The sequence below is a fragment of the Leiobunum rupestre genome, chromosome 11 (assembly GCF_980474605.1).
Source record: "Leiobunum rupestre chromosome 11, qqLeiRupe1.1.hap1, whole genome shotgun sequence".
Lineage (NCBI taxonomy): Eukaryota > Metazoa > Arthropoda > Arachnida > Opiliones > Sclerosomatidae > Leiobunum > Leiobunum rupestre.
Window position 1 is genome coordinate 42521199 of NC_143394.1, and position 25916 is coordinate 42547114.

Below are 25916 nucleotides of genomic sequence, written 5' to 3' on the forward strand. Positions count from 1 at the left end.
AAAACGTATAAATGGTTTGTTACGTGGCCAGGTACGTAGAGACGGAGGTTTACGCCAGTAGCAAACGAGGCTACCAATAACAACCAGTCCATCAATTGACACGCGTGGTTTAAATTGAATGTGGGAAACTGTCTGCTCATAATGCTCATTCTAAATTTTAACTGTACAACAACTGAAATTCTACCAACAAATGTTTAAATTCAAAAGATGTTTGCAATTTTCTCACACTTTAAGTTGAGTGATATTATTATCGTGTAAGCGCCATCTGCTTTACAGTATTGAATAATTATTCTCATTAAAAAAAAAAGATACTTTCTTTAATATTTACAACGTTTTCGGGTTAAAACACTTTAGTTATTGCTGGATTTTTTTCTACGCGCGCGTTTTTTAATAAACAATGAAATTCAAAAATCAAATAATTGTCGTTCGAAACGGCACAAGAACTTTTACAAAAATGAAGTGGTAATAATATGAAAAGCGATGCAAATGTACAAAATGGGAATATTAAGATTTACGATAATTTGTATTGAGCCGTTCTTCTTATTTGCTTTTAGTAGGAGATTGAGGCTGAAAAAAAAACAAAAATTATAACTTACTATATAAGTAACTATACTTGTGATAATGAACATAGTTGGACCAGGGCAAGAGCGAAGGGTCGGACATTCAAAGAAATCCCGTACACTTTCCAAGAAATTCGAAATTCAGCCTGAATTTTTTCAAAATCTCGAAATCCAGCAAGAAATCCGACGGGAAATCCAGAAATTGCAAAATCCGACGTGAAATCCCACAAGAAATCGCGAAATACAGAGTGAAATCTCAGATTTCAAAATCCCGTACACATTTTTGGTGAATGTCCGACTACTTAGGGCATATTTTCTAATTTATAAACTATTTTCTATCTTATGAAATAATTTTGGAAAATCAATGTTATAACTAATTTCCATAACGTGTTTCGAAAAATCAATGGTAACGCGCGAAGGAACAACAACACAATTCTGCCCTGCCCCTGTCCACAATGTTGCGAATAAACGTTAAAAACAGGAAATCATATATGTATACACTTGCGATGCGTAAAGCTACAGCAGTTCTCACGATGACGGAATATTAAGCACGGACTGCATCCCTGTGAGATTTGCACCAAAGAGGTAGTATCAACCATTATTTTTTCATCTTTTTCGCGTATCCCGGTTTATCACAAAATAACTTGTTACATTGCTGGTTTTAGCTGTCGCTTAAGTCTGGAAAACCGTGGTACGCCGAGTCATGGTTCAGCTTTGGCTACCAGAGTTCATACATGGCTTTTTTACCATGTAAATACGCAATTTTACACTTACCTATTAAAATTTCATTCAATAAATTGGTAAGTCTACATTACTTAAAGGGGAACGGTCAAGCTTTAACCAGTTAGATAGCCCTATAGACCGTTAAAAACTAAAATTTATGCCGAAAACCGCATAAAAAATATTAAGTGGTTAATTTTTACTAAAATTAAGAAATTTCAGGATTTTGAAAAGCGCGCGTCCGCCGCGACACCTGGTGAGAAATCGGTGAGACAGAAAAACAATATAAAGGGGGGGGGGGTTATGAAGACGCGAAAGATTTGTTTCGCGTCTTCATCAGCGCCCGCGTTCCAGTTATACGAGACCTAAGCCTAAATTGCGCGATTTTAAAAGTTAGGATATTTCGCAAATCGCTCACTAAGGTGCTGCTGGCGCTGACGACACACCTTAAGATGGCGGGGAAAATTCAAAATTAAATACTTGGCGTTATTTTGCGTTTCAACTTTTTAGGCCAAAAACTATTTTTTCAAGACAAAATAAGGTACGTGTAAGCATATTGAACGTCTTGTTGATCTTTTGATACGTAAATAAGGCGATATTTGGAAAAGCTTGGCCGTTCCCCTTTCAGCGATTATATTCATTTTTCGAGTGAACGGGTTTCCAGCTATTGAATTGGAAAATATGCCGCGTTTTAAATCTGGCGGAAGGCTGGAAATGGAGCTTTAGACATTGACAGGTATAATTTCCTGGTAAAATGAGAGCGCCAAAAGGAATGACTAACCTGATGCCAAGGAATGATCCCAGCGAGAAATGGAGCGTTTCCGTCGTGAATGGAAATTGGGCCGTTCGCGCTACGGATAATCGACGCTCTGTCAGCTTGGCCTTGAGGGTACGGATAGGGAGTAGGTGAATTGCGGGCAACGGAACGATGAACCATCATGTTCGGAGTCAACTGGTTGGTGGTGGTGGTCAACGTGGCAACATTTGACGCGGGAAAGTGCGTTCGTGGTCCCGCGTACGGTAATGGCGTGTTATTGGAAACCATACGCGGGGTGACGACGTTGTAACGCGAGGCGTCCGTTGATGAATTATGGTACGTAAAATTTCTTGCGGGGTCTAAGCTACCGGACCGAGGCGGAAGGCGTTCGAAAGACGGACGGCGAGTTGGAGCGTTTTGAGCTTGGAATGGTTCGCTAAAGTCGACGCGAGGCTGCGGACTTTGTAAGGAATTAGCGGGTGATATTCTGTGAGGGATGTGACTATCTTGGGGGAATGTGTCCGCGTACACTTGAGCGTCCGTTGGAAATAAATTGTTTATAATGGGCCGAACGGGGTACGTTTGGTGACTTTGTAGCGACAACAAATGGGACACGGGAGCTACTGGCATGGCGTAGCGCTTAGTGGCTTGGCCGTAACTATTGGAACGCGGTATCGACTGTGGATAGTTGTTAACCGCTGGAGTTGGTACTACGCGACTTTGCAAGGCACTGAAGAAGTTTGGCGCGACCGACAAGGGACGGTTATCGAGAGATTTGGTACTGAGAGAGGCTGTAGAAGGACGAGTGTGGTTTTGACTTTGAACACTAGGTGCGGGTCTTTCATTCTGGGAAAAGGCACGGTTTTGTTGAGAAATAGGTTTCGGTTCAACGCCTTTAGAAGCTCCGTTAACCTTACCGATTACGGCTGTACGAGGACGAGTGCGCCTTTGACCTTGAACGCCGAACGCGACTATTACTGGCTGAGGAAAACCGCTGTTGTAGGATGGCGGATCAACATTTGGTTGAATACGGTGAGAGACTCCGCCATTGTTACTGATTGTGGCTATAGAGGGACTCGTGTGGTTTTGACTTTGGGCACTGTGCGCGACCGGGACTTCTCGATGGTCCTGAGCAAAACCGCTGTTGTAGGGTGGCGGATCAACGTTTGGTTGAATACAGTCGGGGACTCTTCCATTGTTAATGATTGTGGCGCTAGAGGGACGCGTGTAGTTTTGACCTTGAGCATTGTGCGCCACAGGGACTGCTCGATGGTCCTGAGAAAAGGCGTGGTTGTGGTGTAAAATAGATTGTGGACTAACGCGCGTTTGAATACAGTTAGGGACAGAGTTATTGTTGTACTGGGTAGTGCATCGCGCGGCCATTGCTTCTGGCACCTGTAGCTGGGTATGAACCGCTACGACTTCTTGATGACGCTGGACATCGTTCCTGGAAACCTTTTGTCCATTCGCGTGAGTCCCGGTCTCAGAGGGCGTGAAATACGTCGCCACGGTTGTCACCGTGGTAAAGGGATCGGGTACCACGGAAGTGGACGGTTCGAGGCGCTGCGTCTGACCAGAATTGGGTATTCTTTGATCGACTTGGAGAGTGGATGTCGCGGAAGTGCGCGTTTCTGATGGCTCTACTGGACTGGTTATGGTACCTCGATTGTGCTGGACATTCGTGAACTGGGTAATGCGTTTTAAGGTATTAAAAATCTCCGCTATCGCCAAACTTTGTCCAACCATGTTTCCTTGGCGCGCCTCGTTGAGGGAGTTTTGAATCGCGAAGAAAGTCTCGGGATCGAAACATTTCTGGTTGCTTTGCAGAAGCTGACAGATATCGTCAATGACGTTAGTCGTCTCGGAGGCAGTTTTTACTTTAGTTTGGTCATCGGACACGTTCCTGGTTCTTCTGACGTATGGCACTTCGCTCTTCACTCGCGCTATAAATTGGACGTCTTCGTCGGCTTCTTCTTTCACCTAAGACAGAAAAAAACCATCACTTAATTTTCTAAAAGAGGCGATAGAAGGTCAAATAGGCCCAAAATAAACCAGTCAGCCCAGTCGTATTAGTAGTTCCACATCATTAAAGATTTAACACCCCTTAAAACCTTTTTGTTTCGTACGTCTACAATGACGTCATTGTTTTATGAACAAACTAAAACACAAAAGCTCAAATTCGAAGGAATGTACACGGTCAAGCAATCTTATAAAAACCTGTTTTTCAATCAATATTAATCAAGAAACAAATCCACCCTATGTTTCAGAGATATCACGTTTTGTGGGTGCCTAGTGCCCAAATATATTTCAAACGCGAGAATTAGCTATTTCCTATCGTTTATGGTATTATAAACAGTTCTTATCGCAGTGGTTCCGGAGATATCAAATACGTAGTTCAATAAATACTATTAAATAAGGTCAATTTCGCGGAGGCTCTTACGCACAATGTGTAAAACGTAAATAAAACTTTGCCGAAATTTTGGGAGGGGGATTCAGTTTATGTCGCGCTAATCACCGCTAATTAGTTTTAACTAATCGAACTTGGTTTGGCTGGTAGAGGGAAGCGATATAAGCTATTTAGAAAGAGAACGGTATCGGTGTGTAGTCCTGAGAAAATGTTATCAGAGGTGCTGTAAAAGATGACAACAACACGTAACTATTAACATTTTAACGTAATATATAGTTCCACATTCCACATGATGTGGAACTAAAAATATAAATAAGCTGCTCCAATTTGCGTTAAATTTCGATCTGGATGGCGTACTATAAGAAACCATTGATTTAGATAAGCTAAAAAACGTACGTTACGAGTTCCATTTCCGGCTTGAATAATTCGGTTCGAAATTTTCTGAAAATAGTCTTCGGAACGGTCTAATAAGGCGTTTATACGAGCGATTATTTCTGGCTCGCAAGGCATTTTCTGGCTTTCGCAAATTAAAAGCAACTTCCGCAACTCATCCGAAAAATTTCTATGAATGTCTCGTTTCTCGAGTAACTTGGAAATATCGTCGTTATTTAAGCTCGTCGATGTCCATTGCAACGAAATTCTTTCGCAGTTGTTCACGAATTGAATTGGCGTCATCGTTACGCTGTCACTCGGTTCATCCGACGTCCTCAAAGTTTCCGAAGCATTTGGAACGTTGTCCAACGCGGTAATTTCCTCTGTTTTACAATCGCTAGTCGATTGGTTTTCACAACCTTCGATCCGACCCGCTACGGCGCTAGAACCGGTACTCTGAACCGATAACATTTCGTTTAAATCCGCAATTGAAGAAAAGAGATCTTGTCGCTTCGAATTTGGGATTAAATTAGAGGAATCGCTACTGTTGACAGTTGAGGCTACGTCGGCATTGGAATTAGACGGCACAGTTGAATTGGCAGTTTCGTTCGAGTGTTCTTGTTCGATTGGTCTTTGAAGATTAGTGTTAGAATTGTTCGTCAATGGGGGTGAATTTTTATCTGGTGCAATCGCGACTACATTGTCTTTGGCGGAGGTGATTATTGGTTTTACTATCTGCTTTGGCCTTTCTTGGACACCTGGATCGCATTTATCCGTCGACATGGCAGCTGGCGAAATAGCGACGTGATCACCTTTTACAGCTTTGCCCCGGGTATTATCGCTCTGGGCCACCGTTGCGTAACTGTCCCCCGACTCTGAGGATGGAAATTAAAATGGATTAGTACTTAAATCCAGCCAAGTTCAAAAGAAGGAACTTACTTTGTTTGTCCCGAGACTTAGTCGCGTACAGCGGCGGTGAAACTTCGTCTATCTCGTGAACTTTCCACTCCCGGCCGGTAGGCGAGGAATGAAATTCTTCGACGCTCTCGGTGGTGACAGCCATTGACCTTTGTCGGTTCAGTAATAGTTGACAGATTTCTGGCGCGAGGCCTACTAGACGGGGATCGACGATAACCTTTTGACTTTCGTTCGAAGGTGATGATGACTCGTTACTGGTCTCCGCTGGCTGATTCGGAAACGAGACTAATTCGTTAAGTGACGGCATACTGGCGTTTCTCGATTTTATTTTATTATTTTGGTCCTTATCTTTTCTCGCGTCTTTGGTTTTGCGATCGGTATTTTGGTTCGAGCTTTTTGACTTCGTTGGTATTTCGTCTGGAAGGGCTTGGACAGCGGACATGTCCCACTGTCTCTTTCGTTTTTGGTGAACAATTTTGGATGAAATGTCTTTATACAAAGCCGGCTGATCCGGTCTGAAGTATTCGGTTTCGTGACTACGTTTGGGCTCCTCCGAATCCAGAGTGGCACGGACCTTCACCGGCCTTTGGAGTGCAGGGGCGCTGGGCCTTCGCTTGAGAGACGCGTTTTGGTGCGGTCGAATTGTTTCTTCCAGAGAAAATTGTCTGTTTATGGCACTGGCAGGAGGTCGACGGGTTTTAAGTTTTCGTGCCTCCGGATTTTGAGGGTCCGGTGAGACAATTGGCGACGATGGCGTCTTACGGGTTTCCACGGGAATGGCGTTATTTGGCAGGGTCAATGGACTATCTTTATTTGGCAAATATTCCGTGGGTCGAGCTCGTACGGCGCTAGTATTTTCCGCGGGAGGCTTGGTAATTTTTTGGTTCCAGGTTAGAACCATAGACGAATTTTGGTTGGTTGGCATTTTCATGACGCATTGTCGCATTTTGAAGGTCTCAGTCGCTTTGACCCAGACATCGTTGACTTTGCTGCTTTTCTCAGCATTCGTTTTCTCGCTTTCTATGTCTCTTTTTCGATTCAGAACGTCTTCAGCCTTATTGGAACTCGTGTTCTCAGCAACATCTTTGCAAACTAGTTTGGCGGCCACCTTTACGGCAAATGACGCGTTAGAGGACGCCATTATTAGAGTTAACCAAGCGGGAATTTCATACGGTTCCAGAGACGGAGACAATCTCGTTTCCAAGATTAAGAACGAAACCATTGTAAGAGTTTTAGTGAGAAAATACTTCTCAGTCCGCCAGAGTTTCCCGAAAATGGGAGCGACTAGATGCGACACGCTTGGAACAGTTCGAAGCGAGGAGAAAACGACCGAAGTGGGAGGTAATGGCGTTGAAAAGAGGTCACATTTGTTAAAATCAGGTACGAATGTTTTCGACGAAGTCCCTGTACGTCCGAATTGGCCTTCAAAAGTATCGTTCTCTTTTTTAACCACGATCGGATTCTCAGGTTGACTTCTAAGCCGAATAAAACCCATGTGTTTTTGAAAATTGTCAATGTCGCGATAGAAGACGTCTAAGTCGCTGGAGGAGCTCGTGGAGCTGAAGCTCTCGCGTCTAGGATACGGCACGGTGTCCGAGGAACTAAGGGAATTGGCGTCATCGTCGGAGCTGGTATCCAGATATAATACGTCTGACGAGCCGGTTTCGGCGACGATTTGAGTGTGAACGCTCTCGTCACTAGAGTCCTCCTTGGAAGCGGAACTCTTCCAGGACGAGACTCGATCGCCCTCCAATGGGACTGTGAATAAACTGTCCTCATCGAGTTCAGTGGCAGCGGGTGTTGGCGGTGGTAGCTTCTCCTTCCACCGGGCCACTTTGATGACGCATTCCTTAAGTTTGGCGTCGTAAATGGCCTTACTCAAGACCTCCGACGTATTCTCGGTGTTCGAGCTTCGTTCGCTTCCGGCTTCTAGATCGTTATCAGATTTTTCCTTTACGAGTCTAGGCTCCTCCAGCCTCTTTCGGCTGCAATCGTCTACCGCGGAATGAAACTGTTTCGTAGAACTATCACCATTTTCGCTTGGCGCGCTGTCCGAGGTTGACGACACTGATTCCGTCGCGATCAGATTTCTAATCGACGGATTTCGAAGACGGTTGCTTTTACGGCAACCAAATTCTTCCTCCGATTCGAAGGACCTGCCGTGGTATTCGCGATCCTCTTCGTACCGCGGTCGGTGTTTCGGTCGGCGATGGTTGTAAGTTGGGCAGCCACGCTGGTGGAAACGGTTCCCTTCTGACCGTTGACGCCGGTCATCCCGCGAATGAGGCCGACGCTCCTCGTAACGACCTTTTTCTCTCCAATCCTCTCTTCTCGCATGTCGGCCTTCGTCCATACTGATGAACCTTTTAAAGCCCCTAATTGGGGCACTCTTATATCCTACCGCCCTGCCTCGGAATCCGCCCCGTCCGAGGAAGCGGCCTTCGCTATTCCTTCCCCTATGGTGGTGGTCTCTGTAGTCGCGAATGTGCCTCGGGCTGTAGCTACGAGGCGACCGCTCCTGACCTTCGCGCGACGCAAACCCGCCGCTGGGGAATTCCCGGTAGTTATCCGGGATAGCTTCTCTGTGGCTGAGTTGGTAAGCTCTTCCGTCGACGCGCGAGGGGCTCCACCGGTGTTGGGAATATTCGGCAGACCGGCGCGACGGTTGAAAGCCGTCCTCTACTTTGCCATCGGTGTTGGGTCGACAAGGAGAGGGCAACTTCAGCAATGGTGGCCGCCAATATTCGTTGGTCAAAACTATTAAGTTTCCGTTCCGTCTTCTGTCTTCCGAAGAAGGGAGATCTGGCCTGTAAATATCGAAGTCATCTTCGCGGGAGTAGTTGTTACCACCGCTGCGATGGGACGATCGGAAGTAGTCGTTCGTCATTGTTGAAAGTACGCTCGAAATGGAGGGTAATCTCCGTCTCGAAGCGACGCATTTCAAATCTGTTGCAAATGAAAAAAGTTAATTTATAGATTTTACGCCGATTTTGTTTACACCTACGAAGTTCGGAGTACAGTAAATGAGTGTCGTTAAACAAAGATATCCCACTTATCACGGTCAAGATAAACTGATTTCAATAAAGTATTTATTTATACTTATGGATAATAACTATACTTAGACAATCGGGGGGAATAGTGTTCCAATTTCCCCACGGCCCCAGAAGGGGGAAGGAGAAACGTCATCCGCGTATGCTTCAATCGCGTCTGCGGAACCAATGATATACTGGGCTGAATTATTTTTTAGAGCTTACTTTTATAGAGATATTTCACGTCGTCTGCTTTCCCTAGCTTTGGCAGTGTAATGGTCGCCATTTTGAGCGGGTTTCTCAATACGAAAAAGCATTGGTGACGTAGACCCCTATACAAGTGAAATATCTCTATACTGCGAGGGGATTGGCAGAAATGCTAGAAACCTTCTGAAACTGTCTCTTAAATATGAAGTCATTCTCCCGATAGTATAAATATATTCTTGCTAATAAGTAAATTAAGTGACAATGATTTTTCGCGGCACCTGCGATTAAAACTGTACACGTTCCTGCATAAATCGAGACCCCGTGTGCGTTTGCGGGTAAAAAGTCAAATAAAATATTTCAATTATCAATTGTTTAGAAGACCAAATTTCATACTAAGTTCTAAGGTTAAAATATCAACTATTTTAATTTCTTCAAACTTTTGAGTTAAAATTTAAGGAAATGATAGGAAAAATAGAACGTTAAATTACAGAAAAAAATGAAAATATAGGAACTGTGGTCACCCTGAGATTTTCTATATATTTCAATTTTTTAAGAACCTAATTTTTTCCCATTTTTTTATAAATTGTATGATTTTAGTCATTGATTTTTTCAAAAAAAAATCACTATATTTAATTCAGCCAACTCGACATCTAGGTACATAGAAATGTTGTGTACCTTCGCAGGCACGAGAGAAGAATTCAATTTTCATTGGACGCCAATTTCCCGGCAAAAAAGCGGATGTGGACTGCTTAAGATTTACTTATTTATTAGTCCACTTCGCAATGTAAAATGAAAAAATTGAAAGTCATTGGGATATTTAACGATTTATAAACCATATTTTCCTTATCTATTAGATTAAAACAGGGTTCGAAAAAGTTCGTTTTTTTTTACAAAAAGCCCAACCCAGTGGTTTTTTTATTTGAGTATACAATTTCCATATTTGTATTAGACGATTTGTAAAAGCATACAGATACTTGATATAATTTTCAAGTTAACAAGCCCATTCACTTTGTAAAGTTTGTATCACATTCATATTACAATAGGCGTTTCTTTAAAATAAATCAATAAAAAACTTAAATGTATAAAATGTTTTCCCGTGTCACGAGCTTAAGCTTTTTAGTGCTTTATTGGCACGCGCGTTTCGTACGTCGACTTCAGTTCAAAACTTCAAATACCAAAATCTTTATCGACTCGAGCGCACGCTCTCTACTTGGATTAACTAATCCAAGCTCTCTACCTTCAATAACTATTCTAGTGACGTAGAAAAAACATTTACACGTGACCTCCCGTATCTTATAGAAACACCTATTCCGTGAGATTTTAAAGTGGGTTTTTAAGTGCGTTTTTGGTGGGTGGGTCCAAAAAAAACCCACTGGGGGTTTTTGGGTCGGGTTTTGTGTTTTCGAACCCTGGAGGCCGAGAACAGATATTCCATTTTCTCGTGCGCGAATTTAGACCCCCGCAAAATTGAGTGACCGCGTCGACAGCTTGACCGACGGCTCTGAGTCAGAGCCTCTGACCGTTTTTGAATAGAATATATACAATGAGCATCAAAAAAAGAGGTAATCTGCAATACATGGAATTGTCCAGGCGGGCACTTAAGTTGTCAGAGATGTCAATCAGTTGTCACTCGTCAAAAAATTAAGTACAGGATAAGAGGGGTGGAAATTCGCTCTGGTCTCGGTCTTTAAAAACAATTTTTCGCCTGAAACGCATTTTGGAAAACCAGCTGGAGCCTGCGTGGGTACATGAATCAAGCGAATAACAGTAGCAGATGAACACTTCTCTCATAGAGTACGTTATAAACTTCTGATAAAAGGTATTGTACCAACTGCATGCGTATTAGTAAAAGTAATTTATGTTTCAATTTTTTATTTTTCCGATTTGCGGAAAACTTTCTGGAAATTTTTCCGGATAATTAACAACTCTACAAAAACGTGAGACGGTTTTTGCTCTAGTAGGCGGGGCCAAAGCCGTCAGAGTGATCTTACCCAATGGGGGCGCATCTCTGATACTCGTTTTTGAAAAGAAAGTCGAAACGCAGAGAGAGAGGTAGCGAGGCATCCGACCGTCACTGGCTAGATTTTCCAGAGAGCGATTTATAGGGGGCCTACGTTTGTCTCTATCTTCGTCTGTCTCTTAAGTCGCGTTTCATTCTGGCATCTGAAGTATTATTAATTTTGTAGATATTTAGAAAATCTATATAATTTGTCGAGTTAAAAAAAAATTCTTTTTAAAGTTACAGAGATAAAAAAGTTTCTTTTGGATATTTTCATATATATATATATATACATATCCATACATACATACATGTATGTATGTATGTATATATATGTATGTATGTATATTCATATTGTGTATGAATATTATATTAGTACATAAACTTATATTCATAATTTTTAGTATATTTTACCAACATTCTAAGTATTAAATCTTATGTATTGAGCTAGTTTAAGAATACGGCCTAATATACAGCATTGATATGAAAATTTATTAGTTTTGAAAAAAAAATAAAGATTTCCGTAATTTAATAAAAATTAATTGTAAATTAAAACATTACTTACAAAATACACAATTTTAACAGGAAACGAGGCCACGTGTTTGGTAGAGAATCTTAAACGAAACCAACAGATCTATCTCGGATAATAACCATGAACCAGGCCCAATGCTTTTTATGATAAATACCGCCAACGAAAATTAAATAAATTAAAATAAAATTTTCGCTCTACTACCTTAAATTAATCTGTTTAAAAATACAGAATGATATAGGCATTTTTCAAAAATACGAACAACGAACAAAATAGTGCTGTTAAATACAACGTGTTATAACGTAAATAAAAATTCACTACTATAACGATAAGTTGAAAGACCAGTATCTGGAATTTTCCCTTTTTATCTTTGGCGCCTGCGCAGTGTTGCTATAACCAATATCATTTCCCGCGGAGTCTTGTTTCGTTTTATTCTAACCAACGACGTCACCAGACTAGGGGGAACCCACCCTCCCGCGTGGTTGCCGAAAACTAGTTTCCCGCCACTTTTATATGCGCCAACCTTATAGTGCCGCTTGTAAGAACCTTGGATCTTACCATACGCGATTCGGCACGTCGGCAGGACATCATTATTTGGCCCATGGGCAGGATAAGCATTCCAAGTAGAGTTTATGCGAGGGGTTGATCACTACGCGTAATCGGTGTACAGGCATGTAGCCTTGACTGTACTAAAGAAATTACGCGTAATCTGTACTACCAAAGGCTGTAGTCTCTGTAATCGGTGTACAGAATTTTCAGAAGTGGTTACCCCTCGAGTTTATGTTTATGGAGACAATTTCACGCGCTACCAAGAAGTTCCTTCCCCTAAAAATTAAATTAACCCGGTATCTAATTGGTTCCCTTAAACTGACGTGTTCCAACGCGAGTGAAGAACACGGCGGTGACGTCCCCCTCACCTTGTGACCGGTGAATATTCGACCAAGATACTCTTGGATCGTTTCCACTTGGTCATTCTCCATACGTATAGCTATATTCTTGGTTATGAAACGCAATTTTACGAGCGCAGGTGGAAACCAAACTCTTTTTACACACAATCCCCAAGTGATATGTGTGTACTGGGCCAGAGCGGGATTTCGAAATCTCTGTGATTTCGCGATTTCATGACTTCGTCAGAGATTTCGGGATTTCATCTGAGATTTCGCGACTTGGTCAGATTTCTGGATATCATAAGATTTTGCGATTTCGTCGGAGAATTCTTGAGAAGTGTACGGGATTTTGTACATGTGTCCGAAACCTCGACTGGGCCAATGCCGCTGCTGCCGTATTCCACATAACTCAACAAATAGTTCTAGAAGTCTTTAATGTTGTTTCATAAGTTTGTCTCTTTGGGGAATATTTCACTGACAGCTAGTAACGGAGTGACGTCATCACAACAAGAAAATCTCCCCCAGGCGAGGCGCTGTCAAAGGACGCGGAAGCAAGCGGACGCAAAACGGCGACGAAGCCCGTAATGCAGTCTGTCTTGTGGATAGCTCTCAGTAAAACTTTTGTAAGTGAAGTGTCACACTTATATTACTATATTATACACTTAGGGTGATATGTCAATCGAAAGCAAACATCAGAGCCCTCGATAGCCCGTTAAAAAATTTTGAAATCGGTGCCCAAGAAGTTAATCATTTTTCCATACTAGTGGTTTTTCCGGGTTTTTCGCGACTTACAATTTGAAAGCTACATACTTTTTTTTAATTAAAACCAACTTGGTTGAAAATTGTATTTCTAGTTAATACTGAACTATGTTTTCGGTTGCATTAAGAAATTTTAATTTTAAGTGAGATTTCTGGCCAATTTGTGGGACCTCATAGCCCGCTATTGCGATATTTGAATTTCGTAGCAATTGATTCGGGCTCCATCTAACTCTAAAAAACATTTGCGTTTCGCTACCTTATTTCCAAAACCAGGTAACTTTAAAAATTATAATTCGGAATTCCTCTTGGGTTAATGCACAAGCATAATCATAATATAAACATTGCATATCTATTTAGGATGTAAAAATGAAACAGGTACCTTTACAGGCCGGAGATAGTTTTCATCGCGGTTTGCGGAAGTATCCACAGCGCGCCACAACCCAAAATATATCGCGGGGACCAATTGAAAATGTGAAAATTACCTTCGTTAGGATCGGTTTTACCTGAGTAGATCGTAGGCGGGGTTCTAGCCGTATTAATTTAATCCATACATCGAACAGAGCAGATTCAATATCTACGATTAAGTACTAACGACTTACGCGATAACAATTCCCGATAATAAACAAGTCGAGGTCAAACTAATTCAAAACGATTTTCCAAAATATATTAGATTAAACTATGTAAACGAATTCCCGATAAAAAATCTCGGGTTTTTTCAGCCTTTCGATAAGCGACGCTTAACCATCACAGCTGCATACGGCGAAAACACGGCCACTATTTTTCTCACTTCCCGCGTTTTTTTACGTCTCTAGCAGAGACATCGCGTGAAAGACTAACGCGAGTTAAGCGACACACTGACTGAGTTGCCAGGTGTAAGTGACGTCCCGCAGCCCAATCGGAAATTAAACTAGCCAAAAAAAAGCGCACACCGTCAAATTTTTTTTTCTTACCCATTTTATAGCCAAATTTTCACAAAATAGAGTGGAAAATTTCATAGAAGCGATAATTTTCGGTCATTATAACAAGTATAATTTTTGATTTTAGCAGAATTGTGGTCTACATTAGGGTAGTCACACGTAATTTTGAACCCCTCCGTTTAACAGATTTTACAGTATAATTATTCCCTAAACAACTGGACAGCCATTTTTTGGTGGAAACCATAAAAACCAGCCTACCGCCCAAACCTCCCCCCCCCCCAAAGCACTTTTAAAAATAGCACAATCAGGCGGGAAAACTGCTCATCTGGCAACTCTGCCGCCGACACCGAATAAATCAACTACGTAGATATTTTGCAGCGCTTTTGGGTTGCAACCCCCCCTCCCCCGTTTTCCCCAAAGTCACCTTCATCTCGCATTCCCTCCCCCGAAATCCGGACTCAAGGTGCCTTTGGGGGGTTCGTTAAATGGGAACAAGAGAAGGTGGCAGCCCCCGTTAGAAACCCCCCCATATATCTGGGCTTTAAAGAAGGAGAGATAAAAGGGGTTCCATGGAATTCTCTCATCTTTGAAAACGACAGCTCGCTGGGGCTTCAAATATCTTTCCCGTCGACTGCTACATTGCATCATGTTATTTGACCTTGAATTCTAAAATAGTTTTGATGCTATTACAGAGAAGTATTATCCATTCGTGGATACAAACATTGCTGGCTTTCCTCTAACTACCAGGTGGGTGGTGGATTATAAAGAGGGTCTCGGACCAAAGTCAACGCCGAAGAATTAATAGGCGCGGGGGACCAGGACAGCACTCTCGGGGCGGGAGGGGATTTTCCGGGTATTTCCCAGAATCCTTTGGAGGCTTTTATGCGATATGGGGGTGGGGGGAGAAGTAAGTAACTTATGGGAAAAATGCTTTGATCTTCGTATTTGGGGGGAGGGGGAGGTAAATGGTACGATGGAACTCGCACTTGACCAAAGTCAAGCAAGTCGAGATACGTGACTTTTTAAAGAAATAAGTCTTCGAGGGTTTTTACATTAAATTAACTTAATAATTAATTTTCTATTGCTTTATCCTTATTTTTTAGTATATTTTACCTATTTAATTATTATTAAAAATTATCATAGATATAAAACTAAAAGGTCGCTTTTCTAAAAATGGGGTATTTTGACTTGCTTCACTGTTGCTCTTAGGTAGCATAAAGGCAGAGAGAGAAGGATGTCCGCGTGTAGCGTCGTCATGCGCTACGACGTAAAGAATGATAAAAACATGCGACAAGGAAGGAATGTTCCATACTGTGAGGGGAACAAAAAGTTAAACCCTTAGCGAAATTATAAAACTTAGGGGTTACTCGGACAAATAGGCCTTCGAGAATAAATAAAAGACGCGAAACTCAAAGACCTATTGGTCCGAGTTTCACCTCTTTTACATATCATCAAAGGCCTATTGGTCCAATTTTCGCTGTCTTTTTCATCCCCAAAGGCCTATTGGTCCGATTTTAACGTCTTATTTATCCTCAAAGGCCTATTGGTTTGATTTTCACGTCTTTTTATTCGACAAGGCCTATTGGTCCGAGTTTCACGTCTTCAATATATCATCAAAGGCCTATTGGTCCGAGTTTGAAGTCTTCAATATATCATCAACGGTATATTGGTCCGAGTTTCACGTCTTTAATATATCATCAAAGGCCTATTGGTCCGATTTTCACTTCTTTTTTTATTGGAGAAGGCCTATTGGTCCGATGTTTACGTATTTAATTTATTCTCGAAGGCCTATTGGCCCCCTTACATTATGGACATTCTAACCTTTTCCCATGTTTTATCATTCTTCGGCCATTGGTAGTTCTTATTATCTTATCTTATTACGTAAAACGTGCCATAGAAATTTTAAAGGGAATATAACCTCAGGTATTTGGTGTGGAACACCAACGCTTGCAGCTCTGACCGGTCTTGCCTTTCGCTTTAAAAATGTTTAGCGCCACTGTACAGCGAAATTTGAAAAATTGAAGGGGTCTTCCATAAAGATTGCTTTGCAGGTTATATTCCCTTTAAAGGTGACATTTGCAGATCGGTTTCTTTTAGGGGCGATCCATATAGTTTCACCTAGACATGCCACCAAGGTTCTCGGAATCTAACGAAATGTTGTGTACGTGTTCATAGGTCACATATATGAATGTTTGTCAATTTTTGGGTCAATATAAGAATAATTGAATTTTATAGAGAATTTTTGCCGAAACACTCGGATTCTGAAAGGGATATCTCGGAAAACGGTACCCCTGGACATAAGCGCTAATAACTCTTGAAGAATTTGCGTTATCTACTTGAAACGTTGAGGGTTTATAGATTTGTAGGTCAGGAATCCAAAATTGGCCTTGAAACAAAATTTCCGTTGGTCTCTGACCTTGGATCTTGCGCGTGGTATGCGGGACTTAACAACTTCCAGTGAAAGTGTCCTGACCTCTGACCCTGGGGGTCATCAAGACTCAGTGCCCCCTTGGTCATTAAAACTTGGTACATCCCACCTCGGTCTATTGGGCAATTTCGATATGTACGCCAATAGGTTATTGGTTCCAAGTGACGCTATTATCCGACCGAGATGAAATAACGTGATTCCACCTAGGAGCAACAAACACAACACCCCACACAAGGAGAACGCAACCCGTCAAAAGTTGTGGATTTTCTTGTGTACGTTTTTCATTGGCTAGACGCTTTAGCACCTGCTGCCGTCGGAAGGGGAAAATTCGGAAATTGTCTTCCCCCCCCCCGCCCGTAAAACGTTCAGCGTAAAGGCTCGTGACGCTCGAACATCACCCCGGGATGACAACTTCGTTGTACTTTGCTTAATCGCTTAAATATCATTTTAATGTCTTAACATTTAAAGGCGATTCGTCACTACTTCCTCACTAACCACAAGCTATGGTGAACTGTGCGTGAAGAATTTTATTCAACTGGGATAAAATTCAACTGGTACTAAGGTACCAGAAACTTTCAATGACCTTCGGGCGTAGAACATTGTTAATGTAAATATAGTAATTGAACTTTCTGGTCTTCTTTTTAACCAAAGGACTAATAACCTTTTCGATATGCCTCTGGCATTAAACCTCTGGTTTAGATTTGGAATAGACCTCCGGTCTTCCTTTTAATTTAAAAGTTTCATAACCTTATTAAGGAATTTGCGTCATTTCTTGTGCTGTGTAAAATTACAATTCGATTCTTGAAATCAATATTAAATTTATCCACATATGGCAATTCTCAATGAGTAAATAATTCATTAACTTAGAATTTAAGCCGAAACACATTCCTAAACATTAGTCAGTAAGTATCCGACTCTCTAACCCCAATAGTGACAGTTATGCGAGTGTCCGGGACAAAAATAACTTGTTAATGGGATCTGTGCAAATTCATACTAATTATCCTCCTCTTATTCAAATCGTAGAAAACCCTGCTACACCGGGTGCCACCCAACAGTGAAAAAATAAAAACTTACACAAACTAGAGACTAGTAAGGAGCACGCCATGATATCCGCCCCGGGTGTCACCTATGCTAGCTACGCCACTGTGTCCCACTACATTTCACTGTGTTTAGGGTCTCTCGCGTAACCTAAAATATTTCCGAATGCCCTCCTAAAATAATGGAAAAGTAGAGACGCCACCAAAGATGGGCATTATCATAGTTGTTTTTAATCCGATACTTTTTTTGATCAGTTTCAGAAATATACCTTGTAATAATAACAATTTTGATACGATTTTTAACCCAAAAAATGCTATACAAAAAAATTAGTTTGAAATGTTTCAGAATACCGTAAAAAAAGGATTGGTTGTGATTCCACGTATTTTTATTGATAGAAAAATTGATCGGAATATTGATTAGAATAAAATTGATCGCGAAAATATATTCATCTTTGATTTTAAATTAATATTTTAACATTGCGGGGTTTTGAAAAAAAAAATATCGCGATAGTGATATTGGCGCCATCTTGATAATTTTGAGAGGTAAATGATAGAGAGGAAAAAATTTGCACATCTTGTTTCTGACGCGTTGTTCATTCCACCAACCCCCTCCCTCACTAACGTTCGAGAAGAGAGACATATTTTATTTTCCCCTCCTCTAGCAAACAGTGCTTCCCCTTTGAGGAATTTTATCCCTTTTTAGGGATTTTATTTTGGAAGAGAGGGAAAAAGGGAAAATAGTCCTTTCTATAAAATGGCAGGAGCCTATCGAGAATCCGTTGCCTTCTACGTCACTGCTGTTTAGTTGTTAAGCGCCGTTAAGCGCTTTTCTGTGCTAGGGATTTTTCAAAAATTAAGGATTTTGAGAATTTTCCTAATTTTCCCTAGAAATATTTATGTTTAGTACTTCAAATACTAAACCTCTACCTTTATTGGAATCCACGAATGAAATTAACTGTGATTCGGAAGTGTGTCATAGATTTTAAAATATTTTTAAGAATTATTTTTCTTTATATAAGGCCTAAATATTATAAATCTTATTGTTTTAGTAAAAAAAATGGGAAAGGGATAAAAAGGGATTTATTAGAACCGACAGAGGTAGAAATGAGATTGTCCAAGCTAGCAAACACGCCACCGTGATGCCAGTAGGAGTATGGGGGCTGACAAAAAGAAAGGTAAGCTCATGGTCTTGTTGGTACTCTGTTTGTCTCAGCCATTTTTTTTACCAAAAATTACTATGAAACACGTTAAAGGGTTCAAGGTTTAAGGTTTTATTGTAACTCGTACATACGTACACGTTATCCTAAGCACGACTAACTTTGATCTTGCGCTATAGATCCAAGTTGGCCGTGTCCTAAGAAAGGCGCCAGCTACAGTGATTGCTGATTGGTGGTTACGAAACTTTCGATGTCATCACGTGGGATGGGGGGGCCTGCCGAGAGCCTCGGAACTTTGAGCCTCTTTTGCCTAAACGGTAAACAAATTCTAGAATTTTTTTTAGGCCGCGGTAAATAAAACTAAAACCAAACCAAACTATACATTATTCGCGGGATTAGGGTGCGTGGCTAACAACCGCGATTGGAAAGCCTACCATTGTGAAATCGTTTGATTCGTTTCAAATTTAGAATTTTTGTTTAAAAGGTAAAAATTATTAAAATTTTCAGATTCAAATTCCCTGACTATTCCCTGACCATTTAAACAGATTTTCCCTGACTTATTAAGGCCAAAATTTTTATTTTATATTTTACTTTTATCGGAAGTTAATAAATTTAGATGAACTTATATTTCAGTAAAAAAGGTTATTGCAATGTTCAAAAAATTAGCCAAACTTTCAAGGAAATAAATGATAATCATAGATTTTGTCATGGATCTAGAGTTAAATTACCTTCAAAAAGTGCCAAGATAAAATTGAATTCCCTGACATTTCCCTGACTTTTTAGGCCAATTATAAAATTCCCTGATTTCCCCGACGTGTGGCAACCCTGTTTAAAGTTATAACTTACTACTTGATATCAGGGCTCCCACCAAAATCTGAAAAAAAAAATAGGGGATTTTTCTGTCTAGAAATAGGTTGAAATAGGAACCAAATATTTTAAAGTAGGAACCAAATAGGGACCATTTTAATAAACAAAAATAAGATCTTTATTCCTTTAAAAGCAGCAAATTTTTAAAACTGACTTAGTTTTAATTTTTTTAAATATTTTATCCCAAAAATTACTTAGTTTAAATTTCTAAAAAACCTTTATCGATCACAAAAATAACTATAAATTTTTTGTAATAATTCTATCACATTAAATCGGGTTTTTTTTCGCTTTTCTACGAAATATTTTAAGCCGACGGTACTTTTCACCAAATGTATTAGAAATAGGGTGATTTAGTGAGCAAATCCCGCTTTTATGGTGGGTTAGGGACCTCGAAAAAAAGTAGGGGCTTTTAGGCATTTTAGGGACCTGGTGGGAGCCCTGTGATATGTAAATTAAAGAGCTTTAGATAAAAATTTATAGGGATTTGATAGTGGTGCTTTCTAAAGATTTTTGAAAGGTAAAAAAATCCATCAGCTAGGAAGTACTAAGATTTGATTTGCATTTGATTTTTAAACTTTGTGGTTTTTTTTAATTGATCGGGTTGAAAGTAATTACATTTGATATTCACTTGATATTTAAACCTTTTGAGGTATTGATAAAAAATTTGATCGGAATAGTGATAGTGGCGCTATATTAAAAAATTTGAGAGGAAAAAATTGATCGATAAAAGTTATTCATCTTTGATTTTAAAATGATATTTAAACGTTGTGGGGTTAATAATAGTAGTTCCTACCTGGATATATCACTTGGGAAAAAAACCTGACAAACACTTAGCAAATGCACGCGGAACGCTAGAGTTATATATCCAGGTAGGAAGTTCCTACTAGAAACTACTATTATTTCGCGTCTTTTGCTTGCTCGAAGACCTATCGGTACGAGTTATTTGTAAGTTTTTAAATTTTCTTCAAATTTGTTTAGGGTTTAGCTTTTTTATCCCTTTTTATAATGGACTAATCTACTAATTCGCTAATTTTATCATCCGTTGCATTACAGTCCATAGGTGGTTCCTTTTAACTTTTCATTTCGTAACTACTATTATTTATCCAAGGTGATATTGGCGCCATCTTGATGATTTTGAGAGGTAAAAAGATAAGATAGGCAAAAAAGTGCCCATCTCTGCACGCCACCACCCGCACAGATGTGGCCCTTGTACACAAATATAAAACATCTGTTGGCAACGCTAAATATTTTCTTGGGCAATTCAGCATGGGTCATAAAACTAAAAGGGGCTCCTTCGCCAGTCCCCGAGGGAATGAAAGCGAGTCGGATGGCCAGCAACAACCTCCATTGAGTCCACGCCCTTATCGACCTTTGTGAGTGGGGGAGGAGGCCCAAAGACGCTCTACGAAAATATAACGTTACATCTTGCCTGGGAGACTAAAGTTGTTATTCTTCGAACATATATCAGTCATCGGAGTCCCGCACGAGAGCCATTGTTTATGTTTCTACGAGGGGGAGACCCACTAGCGGGGGTTCACCCTGGTCACGTGTAAACACATAAACACCAAGGGTAGCTTCCAAAATAACGAGGTAGTTGAGCCTATGTGTAATCGCGTTAAATATTATAATGATGGAAACCACTCAAAACGGAAAATGCTACAACCAGTAACGATAATATAAACGTAAATTATACGGCAAAAGTAAAATCTTTTTACTACGGCGCTAGTGACCAGGGATGGGGAGATAATTCTTGGCGTGGCAATACGGTGGTAATAACAGGGAACACGCTATTCCAACAATACGTAAGCGAGTCGTACTGAACGCATTACTGAAGAAGCGATAACTAGAGGAAGCCTGGCCTACGCGTCCCCTTCCTAATATAAAGCGAATTCTTGGAAAACACTTAACAATGAAAGTGGTCCATATGCCAAAAACGTTACACAAGTTCAGCTAACAAGGAACACACGAGTAGATTATTTTAAAAGAATAATGTCGCTTCGCACGTGTTTAAAATAGTTCGAATATAGGAAAGCAGTTAATCGTTTACCAAATTATTTTTTCCTATATGGGTAGGAACTTAAGCCACGTTCACACTAGACCTAAAACCCAGTTTAGGTCGGTTTGACAGCCAGTTTTGACCGCCGACGATAATTCTTGGTTCACACGTGCGAAATCTATTCAGCCCGGTTCGCTTATAGCCAAGGCTTACGCCATTTCAAATTATGACTAGAATTTTGAAAATACTAAAATGTATCCTAAAACAATTAGTTAATCATGTTTACTATACATACTGTAATATTATTTGACATTATTTAGAATTTTATTCCCATTATTTTGGAAAATACGTGCAATTTGACTCGAGGGGTCGGACATTTGGCCAAATCCCGTACAAAATTTGGGAAAAAATCCACAAATCCAAAATCCAAGAATTTTGCTAACATAGACTTTGTATGACAAATCCACAATAAAAAATACTGGATTTTTAAAAAATCAAAAATCCCGTACACAAAACAGGCAAATGTCCGACCCCTCGATTTGAATTCCCCGCCTTGTCGTTTTGAAAGCGATTCTAAGCGAACCGACTTCGACGAGTTGCTTCCCGAACCAACACGAAGCGATTTCTCACGCTGGTTTTGAAAACTAGTTATCTAAACGAAGCGATTTAAGGGGTAAGTGTGAACGTGACTTTAGTGACATTACAAATTTCCTGGAATTTGCTTTTGTTGAGCGGCCCATGCAAACTGGCTGCCAGTGATAGGGAGAGTATATAAATGTTTTTCTCTTAGCTTCGTCGTTGTCTGTTCTAGGATTTCAAAGCCCTCTAACTACTGGGGATGCAGGATTAACTTATTTTCACAATTCAATGGAAGGTCGCATCGCTAAAGGCCGGTTGAACTTGGTAGTAGAAATTACGACTTCGATCCAATTTTGATTTTCCATTTTCATCATATTCAATAAATTTCAGAGTAGGATCTTTGGTTCCCTAATTTCTCTTGGGTCTAAAAACTAAAACTAAATATTTTCCAATGATACCAACGTCATGTCTTTTCCCCGGTGACTGTGGAAAACAAGGGTCAAAGAAAACGATTAGGGTTCATGCATCTATAGAGTAGTAGCACTCCGTAGCTTTGGCCATGGCCGCCATTTTGGTCGCAAATCTTTTATCTATAGGAAAGAGCATGGGTGACGTACTAGGACGTCACAGTGCCATTACTCTATTCGCTAGCAGTTAAGACTTAAACCTATTTCCCTGATATTTCCCTGGTTTAACCAGGTACACGGGCACCTAATGTTTTTAAGATAACCTGAATAAAAATTAAGATTTTTAATCTTTACATGAAGATGTATATCGTTACTCATTTCATGATTGACATTTGAACTAAATTGGTTCCATATTATCATAGTATACGTAATGAAGTCCAAACCTTAATGTCAAATGTTTTAATGTACACTTTAAAGGGGAACGGCCAAGCTTTTCCAAATATGGCCTTATTTCCTTATCAAAATATTAACAAGACGTTCAATATACTAACACGTACCTTTAGAATAGCGCCAGGTGTTTGGGTTTGAATTTTCGCCGCCTAACCCCGTATGAGCGATTTGCGAACTATCCTAACTTTTAAAATTTTCTTTTTATAAACTAACGTGGCCTTCTTGTTGAAATGTTGCTCTTACGTCACAGTCTCTTACTTTGACAAGCCTACTAGCGCGCGCTATAGTCGCGAGGAATATAGCTTTTTCTAGAGCGCGTGCAAATCGCTCGTGCGAAGAATACACTAATAAAGCTGGGTCTTGTGACGTAAGAGCAACATTTGAACAAGTTGGGCAAGACCACTTTTTATTTTATAAAATCAACTATTTAGGCTTAGGTCTCTTATAACTGGAACGCGCCGCGCGTGCAAAACAATGTTTTCGCGTCTTCAGCAGCGCGCGCTTTTACGTTGTATTTCGGTCTCACCGACTTCTCACCAGGTGTCGCGGCGGACGCGCGCTTTTCGATTTCCCGAAATTTCTTTATTTTATTAAAAATTAACCACTCAATATTTTTTGATGCGGTTTTCGCCATAAATTTTAGTTTTTAATGAGCTATAGGGCTATCTAACTGGTTAAAGCTTGACCGTTCCCCTTTAAGCCAAAATTTCGCTAATTTCCCTGACTTTTTTTAGAAATTAGGAATATCCTTGATAATTCCATGTTTTCTACATCTGTATGAACTCCGAAGAGAGCATAACACTCAACCCTGAGCGAGAGGAGGTGAGTAAGTTGGATTTCACAAGGATATTTACGAGCTCGTGAAATTACTTTTTGATCGACCAATTCATTAAGAATTCATGTAACTTATGAATTCATAAGAACTAATTGCTATTTGGGTGAAAATTGTTTTAACATTATATCGCACATAGCGTAACCTTTTAAAGCGCGCTGCGTAATATTTCTATTTCGCGCCTCCTGATAGAGAAAAATGTGCGCACTATTAACTTTAGTCTTACAAATAAAACCAGCATAAACACGTGACTATTTTATTCAGTGACTCGCGCATGCGCGTAGGGAAGGAAATAAAAAGAGAGCGTCATTTATTGAAGCGCCTATTGGACTTGAGGTTGAATGTGACCGTGAATCTGTTCTAAAGGGAATATAAACTCTGGTATTCGGTGTGGAACATCAACGTTTGGCACTCTGGCCGCTCTTGCCTTTGGCTTTAAAAATGTTTGGCTCCACTGTACAGGGAAATTTTAAAAATTGAAGGGGTCTTCTATAAAGATTGCTTTGCAGGTTATATTCCCTTGAGACATTCCGTAGTCTAGAGGAAAATGTTTCTTTCAATCTACTTTGTGATTCCTTAAATAAATTTGGTACAAAAGTATCTGCTCTGACGAATTTCCGTTCGAAATATATCTATTTCGCTGTTTTGTCTTGAGACCATACGCTTGTAACCCGGCCACCTGAATTAATGGCTTCAAAAGTCGCTTGATGACTTAGGCCTAAGGTGGTGCCTTGGGTATTAGCCTAGCTCAGAGCCCCCACTAAAATCTTCAATTTTTTATAGGAAAAATAGGATTACTTTTCAAAAAAATATAGGACTTTATAGGACTATTTTTACAAAATTATAGGATTTTCTAGGACAATATATTCTATTTAATTAACTAACTTTATGCATTTAAAAACGAACTATATTTAGAGAAATAAATCTTTGATTTTCACTTAAAAAATAGAAACTATTTAACAATTTTATCTCAAAAATATACTAGTAGCTAACCATGTTAACAATAACAAAAGTATAGACTTGGTATAGGAATTTATCCTATAGCTAAATCTAGCAATTTCACTGAGTGGCTGGATTTGAAATGGGCAAAATATCAAAATTATAGGATTTTATAGGACTTTTTGGGGATTTTACTAAAGATATAGGATGTTATAGGACATTTTGGAAAATATAGGATTTTACAGGAATTATAGGACCTAGCTGATTATTATAAGCTTTATCTTTAAGGTGTGTCTTTAATAAAATCCTGAGTTTGCCAAACTAGTGAGATAACTACTTTGTATCTCTTCCCAAGCCTCCCTGATTCAAAGCCTCGTCCATTCATACCCCAGGGAAGAGCAAGCGGAGGAATTTGCAAGGTAATTTGGTCCACAACTTCCCTTTCCCAGGGGTCGATATTTTTCTGACTCAGTCGCTCTGCTTTTAAAATAACGCTCAAACGATAGTGCTTGCCGCCTTTAAAGGGAATATAACCTGCAAAGCAATCTTTATGGAAGACCCCTTCAATTTTTCAAATTACCCCGTACAGTGGCGCCAAACATTTTTAAAGCCAAAGGCAAGAGCGACCAGAGCTTTAAGCACCCCAGGGACGGTGGGAAAAACCAAACGAGATCCTTAAAACAAAATATTTTCGACAGAATGGCACCTACTTGACAAAGTCATGGTTCCCATTGGCATTCAAGATTCGCAAAGAGAGAATTGAGCGATTTATTTGCAACAAATTTATAATGGTTCTTTCGATTTTCTGAGAACAACCAAATACTTCTGACGAAAGAAGGGGTCGATTTTACTTTGGCAGTGTTTACCGCGTTTTTGTTCAACCATTGGCTTTAGCGGGGCAGTCTCCCATACGCCCGCCCCACAAATATCCACAATCCTTCACTAACACGCAACGGCGTAAAGCTTACTATTTTCATTCCATGATAAAAAAAACCCACGCTATATTTTATTCGTTATAATTTCCTTCAAAATAATTAATGTTACCAAGAAGGTATTTAGGTCCCTAAGAACCTACAACCCACACAAAGCCGGTGCAATTACTACAAAACTTTTTTTTGTTATTTTAAATGTAATCGTTATTATATTGTTTTTATTTAAATATT

At 40.1% G+C, this 25916-nt stretch overlaps 1 protein-coding gene across 1 annotated transcript; it reads right to left on the reverse strand.

Moving 5' to 3' along the window:
• Positions 1-301: 301 nt before the first annotated feature.
• On the reverse strand, positions 302-25491 carry LOC149922896 (uncharacterized). The gene is made up of 5 exons (XM_090164223.1): positions 25464-25491; positions 5756-8680; positions 4841-5691; positions 2062-4017; positions 302-567 (listed from the first exon to the last, which is right to left on the reverse strand). The coding sequence occupies exons 1-5, from the start codon at positions 25489-25491 to the stop codon at positions 541-543; spliced, it is 5787 nt and encodes a 1928-aa protein (XP_090020349.1). The 3' UTR covers positions 302-540.
• Between the last annotated feature and the right edge of the window lie 425 nt (positions 25492-25916).

Bases quoted from the DNA above. Each gene is read 5' to 3' on its own strand.
- LOC149922896 (XM_090164223.1), bottom strand. From the start codon at position 25,491: ATGCCAATGGGAACCATGACTTTGTCAA. The intron at 4,018-4,840 runs GTACGTTTTTTA...TTTCTGTCTTAG, and splicing joins CCGGAAATGGAACTCGTAAC to GTGAAAGAAGAAGCCGACGA. The intron at 568-2,061 runs GTTAGTCATTCC...TTTTTTTTTCAG, and splicing joins GGATCATTCCTTGGCATCAG to CCTCAATCTCCTACTAAAAG.